This window comes from Vanessa atalanta, chromosome 9 (genome assembly GCF_905147765.1).
Source record: "Vanessa atalanta chromosome 9, ilVanAtal1.2, whole genome shotgun sequence".
NCBI classification, from domain to species: domain Eukaryota; kingdom Metazoa; phylum Arthropoda; class Insecta; order Lepidoptera; family Nymphalidae; genus Vanessa; species Vanessa atalanta.
In genome coordinates, this window is record NC_061879.1 from 10,234,418 (window position 1) to 10,251,464 (window position 17,047).

The 17,047-nt window shown below is 32.4% G+C and overlaps 1 protein-coding gene across 1 annotated transcript; it reads right to left on the bottom strand.

The window, feature by feature from the left end:
• Positions 1-23: 23 nt before the first annotated feature.
• Positions 24-11,131, bottom strand: LOC125066325 (glucose dehydrogenase [FAD, quinone]-like). The gene is made up of 6 exons (XM_047674368.1): positions 11,035-11,131; positions 9,851-10,270; positions 9,048-9,278; positions 2,649-2,781; positions 1,727-1,846; positions 24-1,287 (listed from the first exon to the last, which is right to left on the bottom strand). Exons 2-6 carry the CDS (start codon positions 10,263-10,265, stop codon positions 42-44), a joined length of 2,145 nt encoding a protein of 714 aa, XP_047530324.1. The 5' UTR covers positions 10,266-10,270; positions 11,035-11,131; the 3' UTR covers positions 24-41.
• Between the last annotated feature and the right edge of the window lie 5,916 nt (positions 11,132-17,047).

A 17,047-nucleotide genomic window follows, 5' to 3' on the forward strand; every position in this document is an offset into this window, starting at 1 on the left:
ATACAAAAAGTTAATTAGGAACGTTTATTATTATTTAAATATTAAGCTATCACATTTGACCAAGTCTTCTTTATAATATCTGCAACTTTTTCACCAATTACAATTTCTGCGACATTTGTTCGTGCACTTATCGGTTGTGGTAATACACTGCCATCAGCAACCCTTAAACCTTCTACACCATATACTCTTAGCTCAGGATCAACTACAGCATCGAGATCAGTGGAGGGTCCCATTTTACAAGTAGATATTGGATTGTGAAGAGATACGACCATAGTTTTAATCGCACATTCCCAGTAAAGTTCAGATCCTAAAGGATACGATGAACACGAAGGATATGTTGGTAGATATAACGAAGCATTATATTTTCTAAATGAATCAGATTCTCCTAGTCCAATAATGAACTTAACGGCTTCTTTAATTGCAGCTATATCTCTTGGGTCAGTTAAATAATTACCGAACAATTTCGGATGAGAAAAAGGATTTGTATCTCGAAGCTCCAAATAACCTTTCGATCTTGGTTTTAATAGCGTGGGTATAGCTTGCCATGTGTCAACATCTTTAAGAGCCCCGAATGCTTTGAAGTATGTCCTATCTGATATTTTCCAACTTCTTCTAAGTGTGGTTCCAGAATCCGAAGTAATTGAGCCTCCCATACTTATTAATTCAATATCTGGTACTGAATCCGGTTCATCAGTAAAACTGGTTTTCAAATATCCAACAGCTTCTACTCCACCCGGGGTTGTTAAGAGGCCATCACCGAATTGTAGCCACTGCATAAAGTTTGGCAACGTAGCAACTTTATGTTCTAAAAGACTAGCGTTAGTGGTATTCAATTTAAAAATGATACCAGGGAAACTGATTTGATCATATAGACTTCTACCAACTTTCAAATCTACAATTGTTGGTATCCCGAGCATTTGCAAATTTTCTTTTGGGCCGATTCCAGATAACATCAGCAATTGAGGAGAGGCTATTGGACCAGCCGATAAAATAATTTCCCTCCTGCACCGTACTACATGCTTGACGTAGTTATGACTGTATTCAACTGCATATGCTCTTTTCGTTTCTGGATCAATTAAAATTTTGGTAGCCTTGGCCTCTGATAAAATGTGTAAATTTCTGCGGCGTTTATGCGGGTGAAGAAATGCCTTTGCGGTACTTAGCCGATGGCCTTTGTTTGAAATGGTCTGCACATAGCCGAATCCTAATTGATCGGGATCATTGTAATCTATTGTAGGATGCCCGAACGATCTTCCAGCTGCAAGAAAAGCTTCCACGAGACCAGTTCTGTGGAGTAAAAGATTAAATTATTAATTAAGATATTATTAGTTGTGGCAGGAATCAGATAATATTTTTTCTCTTTCCTAGGTTGTGCCTAAAAGATATAATTAACTATTTATATTAAGATTGATGATGTACTGATCAATTCCGGCCTCGATGGCCAGTTTCAATAGAGACTAGCCCACTGCGTGATTTATATAACAGGGCAGGTGTGTGTGCCCAAACACAAGTGCACTTTGTATACCTCAAACTCACAAATCCGACGACTTGATCAACGAGGCATAAAATGACATAAACATAAACCAATTACACTAAGCGACGTTGGGATAAATGAGAGATTTTCGAAAATATTTAAATATTAATTTGCTTATATTTTGGATTCAGATGTATACGGCGTCAACGCCGCACCAGCTGTATATAAATAATATAGTTAAAGTATACTTACTTAAATGGGACATTCTCAACGGTAAGTTCCCCATCCCGACCGTGATATGGTTTGGTTTTGTATTTCTTTAATTCAGATTTTTCAGACTTCATATAATAAGGTAAAATTTCATTGTATGACCTAAAATGATAAAAAATATTTTATAAGATACCTATAGCAAACGTTTTGATATAAATACATATTTTTCTTTATTTAGCTTATATTTGATTTTCTTATCTTTCACATTTCGTAATATAAGATTTAATATTAAGATTGAATAAATAATGAGGAGAAGAAACAGAATATATTTAATTTGTATTCTGTATCAAGAATGCGACGTAGTTGAATGTTACAATGTGGGAGGGTTTTGATAGAAATTTACGGCAAGCCCTTTTACGACATTTGAGCGTAGCTCGCGTTCGACATAACGCCGAACGAGAGACTGAATAATAAAGTAATATTGAGCGAACCTGTTCTATGAGTGAAGTGACAAAGAAAAATAAATAATAAGCAAAAAAAAATTCGTTTTAGAAACAGCTTGTAAATGTCCTACTGATGAACTAACCTCTTCTTGTAAGGAAAATGTTTGAAGCTAATTCCACCATGCTCCTCCAATCCAAGAGTAATAAATTTGTTTTCATTCATTCCAAATCATGAATTCATAAGCACAAATTAAGGGCACGATACCACAGTGCTTGCTTAAATCATATGTTCTAACGAACAACAATTTCTCACATTTTATGTGGTCACCACCGCCCATAGACAATGGCGCTGTAAGAAATATTAACCATTTCTTACATCACCAATGCGCCATCAACCTTGGAGCTAAGATGTTATGTCGCTTGTGTCTGTAGTTACACTGGCTCACTTACACTTCAAACCGGATCACAACAACACTGAGTATGATTGTTATAGACCTTATTTTAAAGGAATAATTTCATACCATCCGTAATTTCCTGCAGCTGCAATTCTATCCCAATCGTATGGTCGTCCTCTTGCATAGATCATACTGTTCGTGACACTGGAACCGCCGACAGCTTTACCTCGCGGAATGTAACAACGTTCTTCCTCGCTTCCTGAAAATTGTATTTATATCTTTAGTACTTAACATTTAAACCATAATACATTTTATGTATGATTTTTACGTATGATAGAAAGTGTGACAATGACAATAATTTTTAAGTTTATTCTACAGAATCTTTTGAAATCCAATATAAATACCATAAGACACGGATACACTAATAGTTCGATCGTCAAAAAGTAATACTTTGCATTACTGTTTCGGTTTAAAGTGTGATCGTGTCTGTTCTATTACACGTACAAGGCACATTACGAAAACAAGACATAATGCTAGGTACAATTTCATTCATTCATAAGGCATTCTGTAAAAAATGGTTAAATTTTAAGAAACTGCTCTAAACGATGGTATTCGATCATTCATTAAAAATAGATTAGTTCAGATGCTATTTAGAGTTTTTGTAAAAGTATTTTTGTAATTCGGCTAAATATTTGCAGACAGAAAGAGAAACCGATCGATAGACAACAAATAATTTACAGACATACATATTTAAGACTCACTGAACGTGTTTTGTGTCTCATAGCTTGCTAACGCAAGATTACGGACAAGGAAGTATACACGTTTCATGATATATGTATATTCAAAAAAAAACATCACGTTTTTTAAATATTTCAACAGAAATAAATTAATATTAGGTGTCAGCCACGGAATCATTTTTAAGGGAGATTAACCACACAAGTGAGAGCGTAAAAGCAAGTGCACTCTATATAAACTAATTCTCATAATATGACAGGACGGCATTTATGGGATTTGTTGTATGAATCCCATATATTTTTTTGTTATGGGATTTGTTGTATGTTAATCATACGTTTAGAAAGAGTTCCGGCGTAGGGCTAACGGTTTTGCGCGGTTTCAGAGGCACGGGAGACTTTTTGGAAGCAATTGGTTGACTTTTTGTTGCTTACTAGAAACTGAACCTACGATTAGAGGGTATGCAACATTATAAATAAGCCTCTAGATAAACGAGGCAGTTATCATATAAAGATATTTTGTATAAATCGTAACTGCAACCTCGGTATGTTTGCTTTTAAGTGCATTATGCGAGTTATGAATGTAAATGATTTGTCTACTTATGTTAATTGCGTAGCTTTGCCTCCACGTGCCGACTGACATTTAATTTAATACTTGGTGGTAGTGCTTTGTGCAAGCCTATTTGGGTAGGTACCACCCACTCATTACATATTCTGCTGTTAAACAGAAATATTTAGTATTGTTGTGTTCCGGGTTTTATAGGGTGAGTGGGCCAATGTCACAGAGGACAATAGATCTTAGTGTTAAGGTTAGTGACCCATTGGTAATGAAAGGAATGGTCAATATTTCTTACAGCGCCACTATCTATGGACAATGGTGCCCCTTACCATTAGGTTGCCTATTTGACAGTCCGCAACTTACATAAAATAAATAAATGAATTAATTAGTTATTAATCAATTGTCGAAATCTATACCTGTACTTCGGTATTATATCTATTCTTCGTTTATTATTGAATGAGTTAAATATAAGTTCTTTGAGTGAAATTAGATTATTTGTATATAAAATATTTAACTTAATGTTCTTACAAATTTCCGCTGTAGAATATCTGATAAGTGTGGAGTATTAACCCACCCACGCGACAAAGCACTACCATCAGTAAATGCCATTATTTGCATATAAAATACAAACACTCGTCACGAACGAGAAATCGAAACTACAACTTTATCAGGAAAAATAAATTATATAATGAATCTAAATTACTAAATGATTATTTTAAAAAATATAATTTTATATTCCCATGTTATGTCAAGAAATTAAAGACTTATTTCTCTCTCAGAGAAGGGGAGATTCAAGTTTAAAATGCCACGAAAAAAATATTTTACTTAATAAATAAATCGCATTAAATATACACCAAGTTCAATCGTCTGTAAATCCGTTCGTAATCCCTAAAGTATTGCCATCTCTTGTTCGTGGCATTTTAGTTATCTCCGGAGAATTTGGTGATATGTTTATATTTTGAACTTAAACTGGGATCATTGTAACAGTGGATTGCGTTAATGATTACAACGCGAATAAATCTCTTTACGACTATACAAACTGTGCTGATTTAATGCCGTCCACGCTTAAATATGTCACACGGGACTACTTCGTTTAATGTATTTTTTTAATAAATGTATCTATAAAAACATTTTTAAAATGAGCTACTATACAAAAAAAATATATTATCTACGTGAATCAATCCTGTGGTGTAGAACTACGCCAATTCACCTTAAAAATGCATTGTCATTAGACTTGAACCAACATGTAAATTTTTCCTCCGTGGGATAAAATGAAGTGGTCTTATGTCTGCTGAATAAATAATAATAATAAGATTTGACTTACATAATTCAACTGCTAAAATTTTAAAAATATTACACCAACATATTTATATATATAAAGGGAAATATCACATTAGTTCCCAAGGTTGGTGGCGCAATGGCGAAGGCGATGTAAGGAATGGTTATCTTACGGCGGCTTATCATATGTCTGGGCAGTGCTGACTACTTACTACGAGACTCATTTGCCAGACTCAAAAACAATTCAAATTTTAGTAAAATTTCATCAAAATGTTACCAAATAATTATACATTATGTGTATTTGAAAGCAGTTGTTAAAAGTTCGCGGTGTTTCTGAACGGTGAAAACGTTAGAGAAGGATTTATACGGATATATATTTAAACATAAATTATTCAAATTTTACACGTAGCATGCTAATACGAGTTACTTGCAGCAAAAATAAATAGAAACACCGTTGAAGTTTTACAGTAGGTAAATATTATACAATGTGCATTGCTTCGTAGATTATTTATTATAGTGTTTCTCTACCTTAAGTAATATTATCTTGAAATTATAAAGCTTACTCGCATACAAATTTTAATTAAAAACAAATATATTTATGGCATAGATAGGTAGACTTAGTATTGGCTACATGACGGTAAGTGGTCACCCATGACTTTAGACATTGGCGCATTTTTTTTTTTATATTTCTTACACAACCTTTGTAAACTGAGATGCTATACTGAGTGCCTGTACTAACAGTGGTTCGCCTTTACAAACAGGAACACAACGATACTGCGCATTGCTGCTTGGCGGTAGAATATCTGATGAGTGGATGATACCTACTCTAAAGGGTTTGGACATATGAATGTTTCTTTAATTTCATAATCTATGACACAAATAAAATTTTCGGTAATGTGTCGTTTACAACTTCGGGAGTCAGCCCATCATCATACCACTTAGTAACCATACTAATACCAGTCGTGTCGTGGAGAGTGCACATATTTTTGCGCACACATACATGTATATAAATCCTGCACAGTTGACTCTGTTCCCTTGAGAATGACCGTCGTAGCTGTCAGGGGGATACCAATTAAATACTTTTGAATTGTACAAAATTGTTAGAACCCGTCTTTTAAAATAACGTACGTCCCTTTTTAAACGTTAATGGTACTACCCCGAAACCTACACGCAATTACTTGCATACATTTCGAAATTTAAAGAATAACAGCGAAACACCGAACGCATGCGATATAAATCAAGTAATTGTCCTTTCGGAAAAATCGTTTTTTCAGCCCTTACAAATAACATCTAAATTTTGTATCTCATATAAAATCATCACGTCGCAATTATGGACCCGAATACATCAATCTAAGAGGCATAACTTAAATGAACATCTGAATTCGCGTCAACCGTTATCCTTAAAAGTATAGGAGCGCTTTGCAACCTAAGTAATAATACTTTATTACTTATTTGGGCTGGGCTACCTAATAAAATTAAACGGGATAATTTATGTACTCAAATAAAAAATAGTTTTTGTTTAACCAATAATAGCGCTAAACGATTTTAAATAGTACGTGACCAAATATAGAATTAGAGGCACATTTAACGGTAATTCAAAGAAATGCATGCGGTGCGTGTTGAATTGTACTTAAAGTCAATGTTCGAATAACTGTTAAAACCTAGGTCAGCTTACGTTTAACTTGTTGACTCCTTACATTATTAATGTTTAGCATACCCTCGATACTTCATACTATATTCCCCAAAAAACGTTGTATAGCTTTTGAGTTACACGATATTCGTCTTTTCAAATATCGAATTACTGATGACGGAAAGAGAAATATTTTTAACCATTCAAAAAATATGTATCATTGATTAATGAAACTGTATGTATAGCTAGCTTTTAACGTTGACCCTTAATAATTATAACAGTACTTATGAACTAGAAATGACAACCGGTTTCGTTTCCATGCATCCAAACGTGGCAAAACATTCGATTCATAATAAAACTGTGACAAATTTTGTATTTTAATATGTTGAAATGTTTAATAACAAATGAATATTTATAGTCTCGCATGTTGCTCCGGGGACTCCTAGCGCAGGATAACTCTATGACTTAAAAGAGGGTCGTATATTGTATATGTTTGCTCCTATATGTGGGCTGCATATATTGTAACATTTTTTTCTATTCGGTTTCGTAAAGAGTATTCTAAAAAAAATCGTATTTTTAAAATATCACCTGTAGAAATATTGGGCATTTTTTAATACTGATAAAGAAACTGTACACGTATAACATTAATATCTTTATGATAGAAACAACGAAAATTATTCCATAATCTCGAAGAGCTATGATAAGCTTATAATATCTAGTTTCCGACTTCGCAAAGTCCATCCTTCCTGGGCAAGGTATTCGTTTGTATAATCAGATTCACAGTTATTTTTAACTTGGCCTATTTATAACGCTTTTTACTCAATAAATTACTGCATACATAATAAAAAGGCAAGGAGATCGTATATGTTGAGCGTAAATAATAAATTTAATTTTGTTTAATTAGCATTTCATCTTATACTCGTACGTAAATTGGTGGAAAAGAGTATCTAATGCCAGTACTTCTCGGTAGAAAACCGAGACGGTGGTATCTTTTAAATTAATACAATACACGATACAAGTGATTTATGAAAAAAAAAAAATAAGTTTTATGTTTATTCGAAATATAAAAATCATCACACATACATTAATAATATAACTATTATATACGTTAAATGCAAATACTGATTATGAATGTACACAATCACATCAATTAATGTATAAATATTGTTCTTGAAGACTGCAACACAAAAATGTTACTTATAGAAGTTAAGCATTCTATTTAAGGAGCTGTTTATTTATAAGCATCCCTCAAAATAGCCTCATAGGTAGTTTGCAAGTTGACCAGTCATGTTTAAAAAGACATAAAGTTTTATAGAAGCTGTGTTTTTTACTATTTACGTATTTAAAACTCAACGTAAGTTATGTTGTCTGAGTAAAACTTGGAATATCTCCATACAAAAGAAGTTTTACTGGTATGTATTTTCTTTTCTTATTATTACTACCGTTATTAATAGGTATTTAATGAATTAGCATTTTATATTTAAACTGCGATTACTTTTATAAATATGGGTAATTTTCTTTTATTTCAAAAGAGTAGCGTCAGTACCTATTAATAAAATTGTTTCCCAAATGGTACAATTATATAACTTCTACAAAGTTGCTGATCTATTTGTCACTTATTATTTATCTATTGGATGGTAATAGACAACTTTTTTATTTTAAAGCGTTCAATTATATTGAGCGGTTTTGGGATCGTTTCAAAAATAATTATTTCGGATATTTATTTTGGTTTACAAAATAGCCTTATTGGCCCCGTTTAGTTATTATTGATTCACTTGCTTAAAAATTTTAAGGCAGATTTTTTATCAGTAAAATTGAGACTAAAATATATTTTTTCTTAAGATTTTTGCATAGAGGCTGTACCCTGCCATCTGCGTGGGCTGACACTTCGACCTTCTTTCTTTGTTCATTTTGTTCGATCATTTCCTTTGTTAAATTTTTATCTTTCATTGAAAACATTTATATTTCAGTTTAACGAGATCTGATGTTAAATTTAAATATATTTAACACAAACATTTTACGCTTACAGTTATGAAAATCTGTTAACCATTTTTAAAACACATATGAGTACATTACACTGGATATTTTTGTAAGTTTTTCGAACAAATATCGGATCACTTTACATACTTTTATATTAAATAACTATAACGCAGATTTTTCTATAATAAATATTCAAATACGCATGTTCTTTGCAAAGGTATTCTATCGTAACAGATTTGGGAATACCATCTAAATCACTACATTAAATCATTTGATGATACTTTTTAAAACAAAACACACTCTAATTTACAAAAAAAACTATGTACATAAAAAAAAATCACACTCACCGAAACAAACACCAGGCTGATGTTCCATTGTATACGGCCAAACATAATCCGACCTCTGAATATGATTGACAAGCGCCGGGATATCAGATAGCACCATTTCTGGTTTCCCCGCTTCTATGACCAAAACTGTAGCCCTAGGTTTGTCTTCAGTGAGCCGAGCCGCTATCACAGATCCAGCTGTACCAGCACCCACAATGATGTAGTCATATTCCTCTAGAGGTTTTTCATAGCCTTCAAAATATTTTAGGACATTAGTGAATTCATCTTATAAATAATTTACTCTCTAATACATTAATTATAATGAAATGAAATGTTGTTTATGTAAATGCTACCAACATTACAAAAAAAAATTGGTTGTACAAATTATAGGACAAGTAACAGTATCGAAAAAGTCGTTCCGTTTTTTTACTGATGTTTTAATTAAAGTAATGTAAAATGGTAATATTGATTTAAATTTATGTAGAGAAATCATATGTATGGAAATTTTTCTTTTTTATAAATACGCTTTGATTTCACAAAGAATCGCCACAGTTAAAAGCTTGCAATATACTCAAATAAACTTAGCTTTTGATATTTTAAGATTATTTAGGAAATTGCTTAATTAAATTAATCAATGTAATACTATCACACATCATATCATAATACTAATTACGTAAAACAATATGCAGTTAAATAGGTATGTTCCGAACACGGTTGTAACAAAACTATGAAACTATAAAAATCGTAAACTTTATATTTTCCACGGTTTTAATTAATAGCATGTGAACTCTTATATCTGTATATCTCATTCATATATATCTTACCTTTAGGTAATGCATATGTATCTCTTAAAAAGTTGAATGGATCGACTCCTGATGTGGGGGGGTAACTCATACCCATTGTTTGCATCACCATTTCAAGTATGGGACTGTGGAGGTAGGGCCCGTAACCGAAGCGCGCTTTCCTGTTTTGACTCTTGAGTTTGGATAAATGAGGTTCATTTTCGTTTGTGACATATTTGTCATTATCCTTTATGGAATCGCTTCGGTTGTTTAAAGGAACTGGCCAAAGTATACGTGCATTTCTTAAACTTTCAGCTTTGGCATTGTTTTTGCTATCAACTATATTGTTCGGTTCATTTTCTACAAAAGCGAAACCTTCATCGTCGTATATGTCTATCGCTTTAATACAATATGACAAGTATAGGATGTAAAATGTTGCGTAAAAAAAACGCGACATTGTTCCTGTAAATGTAAAACATGATATTATACATAACGGAATATAATGTAGCCGTTATAATGTAACGTCTAGATATATTGGCAAAGCTCAGAATTAGTCGAAAAAAATTGCCACCAACTGTTGGCCAGTAAGTTCACACACACTAATAAAGTATTATGACGTTTGACGAGTGTCAAGCGAAGCCGTCTCACACACCAAGATAATAGAGATGGCTCGTTCGATTTCGTTCTTTTGTAGAGCGACACTCTATCTAGATATATGTATAATTAATCTAAGAATGATATTACTCAATTTATATGTTATTAGTTTCTTGCCAGTTTCTCTTTAGGATCTACATTTCGAATCGGTGTTAGCTTTAAGTTTAATTAATCTTGTAAAACAATGATTTATACGCGCTTTGCAGTGCCTAATTGAATATTGTTTACTTTGGTTTAAAGTTTATGTAGTCGTAGTTATAATAGTCGAGAGATTGAGTTAGTTATAAATAATAATTCAAATTTAGAATTACATCGGATATATTTGTTAATTATGATGTGAACATTTTCTTTAAAGTATTCTATTTTTAAATATTTGTTATGTTATATAAATAATTTTCGTTTAAGAATAGTTATTTATAAAATAGTATAGTATTTATCGAATGATCAGACAGTATTTAAATTATCTGTGTATAAAAATTAAAAACAATTATTCAAAATATTAGTACGAGGTTGTAATGTTAATTACTATTAAAAAAAAAACCTTCGAATATATTTAATGAAGGTACACTTACCGAGTAATATAAGCTATTACTAAAATATTTTAATATCACGTATTGATCGATCTTTTGTATCTCACTATCCACAAGCCGCGACTACAGCGGACGGTCAGCGAGTGACTGATCAGATTAAGTGGTAGCCTTACAAGCCTTGACCGTGTACTTGAGATACCGCTATGTCGTTGAACTATTTAAAGTACAATCGCGGAAGTATTTTTATCATTTTATTGATAAGTGATCTCTTTCGTGATATATTATTGTTTTGTTTAAGGAGAAATTTATGAAACGGATATTATTGATATTTTATTGGGGATATTGTTGGTTAATTTTCAACTGCACTTTGTTCTAGTTCTTAGGTCAATTAGCGTGTTTGTAATATTGTTTGTAACTGTTATAGGTGACTTCCTTTGCGTCGATTTTATTTTTTCATGATGAGTTAAAACATATTTGATAATTTATTAGATTTTTAATTATTTTAACATACGTACACAATACACTATGTATTTTACATATAATCTTTTTAAAAATAAAGTAGACCAATCTTCCCGCAATGTTCTATAAATATTGAAAGCAGACTAAATATACGAGTATTAGTATAGCGTTTGATTGGACCGTCACTGTATACGCTCTGAATTCCTATCGCTAATTGATTTAACTTTTTTTTTTTTTTTTTAATGAATGTGATTCGTTTTGTTTATGTTAACTTTGATGAGATTAATATTTAAGCATTTATAAAACTGCGTCGTTGGATTAGAAGTTAGTTGCGGACTGCGGAACCTGCATGGATTCAAATCAAATGTTTTTGGGTTTATCTGTCAAGTCATTCTTACCGCGTTGGATTAGGTATCGTCTCATCGGATTATGTGTGAAGGAGAAAAGAGCGTCCTTTGGTTCGTTTTGTGAGACCAGACACACCCTGCGAGCCAGTGTACAATATTTATTAACTATTATTAAACTTGCGACCTGATACACATACTCGGGTCGCACGCGTGTTAGAAATAAGTATGTTCGTCTTAAGTTTACGCTTTCTCTTGCTAATGTAAATATATTGAGAGCTTGCTATAAATTAGCGTACTATATCTAATAACTAACAAGCACATATAAAAGGCTTTGTATATGGGTTCGTCTCATGTCGGAATGCAAACTTATGAATCAATAATTTTAATTTTTGAGATTTGGGACGAAAATGTGGATTACTAGTCCTTTTTTTATGTCTGTTTTTAGTCATGCTGTTGGCCCTACTACTTTTAATATTACAAACAGACACTCTAATTTTATTATATGTATGTATAGATTAATATAGGGAGGCAGATTAGCATATGGCCTACCTGGTAAGTGATCGCCATTTTTTTTTAACATTAGCAGCCTCAAAGCCTTAAATTTAGCAGCCATTAAAGGTCTCCTCTCCCTTTAAGGAGAAGGTTTGGAGCATATTCCACCACGCAGCTCCAATGCGGGTTGGCGGAATACATTGGTTGAAATTAGACACATGCAGGTTTCCTCACGATGTTTTCCTTCACCGCCGAGCACGAGATGAATTATAAACACAAATTAAGCACATGAAAATTCAGTGGTGCCTGCCTGAACCTGAAATCATCGGTTAAGATGCACGCGTTTTAACCACTGGGCCATCTAGACTCTCACCGTGAAGTAATCATAACTGTGTCTATATACACTGTCACTGTAAGAACAATAAATGAATAAATTTCGTATAAAATAACAATTACTTAACTTTTCTTAGTGTCTGCGACACATCTTGCAACTAAAAAGCACAGTTACTCGATCGACCTGAATTTCAGCACTGCACAGTTTAAGTGCAGGTGACAATAATATAAAGTACAGGTTTATTCCGAAATTTAGTCCGATCGACGGGAAAGAGTTCAGGCACAAGTTCAACGTCCTTAACGTGGTTTCCATGGCAGGGGTTTCAGGCAAATTACACACTTTCAACTTCCAGTTCCAGACTGCTACTGAGATGTATTCTAGAGGAAAACCCAATGACTTTTTATCTGAACGTCCAGAGTTCATTCTGGGCGCGGATTTATAACTAGCCACTAGCAGCCAACATCACTTCCAAGCCGCTTAAATTATTGATCTCTTTGCCTAAAGTTTGTCAAAAAGAGATCACTTCCTTCGTGATAGGACCATCTCTGTGTACATATGACTCTTTTGCTTGTGTGTGTTGGCGTACAATACAAATTGAGGATACAGGAGGATGATTATTTAAGAAATTTAAATATTCTTTGACGAGTGTTATATATTGTTTCTTTTTATTGTTATAATAGTACGCAACAATCTCCACGTGAGACCGAGTTCTCACTTGACCGATTTTTTTTAATAACGTGTATTTTTAGATGTTGCTAAACAACCTCAAATGTCTGTTATAATACAAATGCACATTTAAAAGTGAAAGTGGAAACTATCGATTAGACTAATTTGATGATGATCGGAACTTTCTTGTTTTAACGATATATATTTAATTTATTTAAAAATATTTAATGAACCACACGCCTCAAACCTATATAATAAAAAAAAAAAACAAAATTCCTTTAATTAGAAAATTCTAGAGTGTATTAAAATTCTATGAATAAGAAAGAAATGTTTATGAAATCAAAACTGCGGAATACGTATAAATCACATAAATCTGATATTTTCAATACTGTCCACGAAATCCTTTGATTAATTGAAAAAAACTGACGAGATATTGTGTTCCACAGAACTGTAATCCACGAGTCAGTCGCGTTATTGTAGCTCTCATTAGATCGTTAAAAAGTGCTACAATGGTAGTCTTGAATAAGCTTCCATTTGTGGGTTAAGTGGGTAAAACTAATATATTAATAAAGTATAATAATGTTTGTCTATCTTCGCTAAACAAAAATATACTTTAAAGTATTAGGGCATAGTTGATAAATTTGAAGCTTGTTGAGATGCTCTGGATCAGTTCTCACATACAGGGAATAATCCAATGGGATTATCAGATGGAGTTGAAGATTAAAGCGTGACAGGGATTGTTTTAATTAAATATTTTGCATGATCAGTTCGCCTTAATGCTAGCGGTGCCACCTGTTGAACGGGTTACGAACGCATAAGATATGAATAATCTCATAAAAAGACGTATTGTACGTTGGTCTCAATGGTGGCACCTTGTCAGAAACCTTCACGCGTGCGCCAACAATAATTGTTTTCCACCATTAATTTTTATGTGTAAGATAAAATGTTCAAAAGACACAATATTTAATTACGGAACTGTTATCTGATGGGTAATTCTTTTTTATGTTAAGATTGTAATTGATTGATTATAATAATATGCCCTTGGTGTTTAATGGAACGTTTAGTGAATTATAGTGATACTTGGTTGTCGTGTTCCGGTTTGAAGGGTGAGTGAGCCAGTGTAACTACGGGCACAAGAACATAACATCTCAGTTCCCAAGGTAGCTCATTGGTTAGAAATTATTAAAATTTCATAGGGTGCCAAAGTCTATGTGGTGACTTACCTTCGGGTTGCCCATTTGCACGTCCTCAACCGATAACATAAGAAACAAAGTTTTTTTTTTATTCTTAAATATATTACTTATAAGACAGGTAAGCGTAACGATACGATTTGAATAATTTCGTCACCAATACATGGATCTGAGATATTGTATAAAATAATATTATCAAGATCAAATCAAAATATACTTCATTCAAGTAGGCTTTTACAAGCACTTTTGAATCGTCTTTTAGCAAACTATATTAAGTGAACCTACCACCGGTTCGGAATGCAGATCCTACCGAGAAGAACCGGTAAGAAACTCAGTAGTTACTCTTTTTCAACATATAAACATATAATGTCATGTTAGTTAAATACAATTACATATGTACAAAACACCTGCCTGGAAGACAACGAATATTAGCTCCACGCTTTTTTATCATCTTTATAATCTTGTATTGAATAATATACTTTCTTTACCAATGTATTTTTTTACAAATAATTTGATTTTATGAAATGGCAAAGTTAAAAATATCTGTGGAATTTTGTTATAGATATTGCCGCAAGAAGGATTTATGGACTTTGTGGAGTCGGAAACTTGGCGTTATAAGCTTATCCTTACGTCTCGTGCACAGACAATGATTTTATCAAAGCGATCAGTATTACTGTGAATATAGATTATATTATTGTAAATATATCAATCAAGACAGTCAGGCAGGACGGTACAATATAATAATTACTAAAATTAAGTGTATTTAGTGTAAATACGGCAAATTTATAAACACAAAAAAGATAAATTCATGATAGACATATCCAATTACTATTGGCCCGAGACGAGGTTTTAACTGCAAAATCCTGCAAAAACAAACCACTACACAAAGCATGATGACCAGAAGTGTTCTGTCTATATTAATTATTATTATCTGATAAAACTACGACTACATTTAATGGTTGAGGCGTTAAAATGTTATTAATGGAATTGTTAATCTATCATCTATTTAATTGCATCAATATAAATAATGAAAATTTAATTAAAAATGTGCAATAACTAAAAGACAGCTGACAACGAAGACCTCGAATGCTCTCCGGGCGGTAACAAATTAAAAATTATTATCAAATTATTAACATAAACATCCTCATAAAGATGTTCAATATCCATTCTTGCTATCATATTAAAATTATGACTTTTATTGTTGAAGACAATATCAAAAGGACAGGCTTTTTTTTTAAATGACTGCCTACATAATAGCAATACCGTTTCAGAAATATAATGGATACAAAAACTGTCTGATATTTTTGTACGCGTATACGATAAAAAATATATGACATATGAGATGTCATTTTAATCGAATAGAGCTATTGATGAAAACATATTCTGCGCACTTTCGTATATTTGTGAGATGTAGTGCTCAAAGTATATTCTAGAATTAATGAGGTCGTTAACTGTTTCGAGTAATATGTAGTTTTGTTTGTACTGTAGAAATACTAGTATGTGTAAAACGAATTCTTTAATCTAACCATTATTGTGGAAGTCACAAATACCTTAAAAGAAATAAAAAGGGAAACGATTAATTGAGTTCAATGAATGTGATACAGTATTTATCATTATTATTTAGTTAAGTTATTTAATCAAAATAAATATATAACGCGTGAACTCATTTTTTATATATTTCTGCTATTTCAAATTTTGTAATTTTAACTTGTAGTTAAAACTTTTAAAAAATACGTCTGAAGGATTTTTTTATACCTACGAATCTCTCATACGAAGTTTATTTGTATCATCATGTTATGCTCGTTCGATGCAGTATCGATATACATACACATAAATGGACCTACAGAGAGATTGTCTTCCTATCGAAATATAACAATACAGACTATATATCTAATAGATTGAAACCTTTATCCGGAACAGGAATTAATTAAAGTATTAATCTTATATTCTTAGTTGAATACAAACACGCTGTTCAAAAAAAGCCGATATGACCTAGTGGTTAGAACGCATGCATCTTAACTGATGATTGCGGTATCAAACCAAGACTGACCACTGAATCTCCATGTGCTTAATTTACTTTCATAATTCATCTCGTGCTCGTCATCCAATCCGGATTAGAACAGCGTGGTTGAATGAACTCAAAGAGAGTGAAGGCCTTAGCCCAGCAGTGGGAAATTTACAAGCAGTTACTGTTACTATATTATTCATAATAATATAAAACCAAATTGACTCAAATATTAAAAAGCAAATTTAAACTAAATACAAATAAAACTATTAGTTGACAGTATTAATTCAACGGGTTAAAATAAAATTGCAATTTTTGAAAAAAGAAGTACAAAATATATCCGACATATTTGACCTGCATTGATAGATCTAGGTAAAAGTGATTTTTGTCTCTCGGTCAGTCGGTTCAGTTGGCTGAGGCAACGGGATTAATTCGCAAACAAGTTTTTGACGCCGAGAGTGACGATACAAAAAGAAACTCGACCGCGCTACAGATAACAAATTTATATCGACAGAAATGTCATTATAATAAATTCCAAACTATTTTAATAATTTATCTAGAT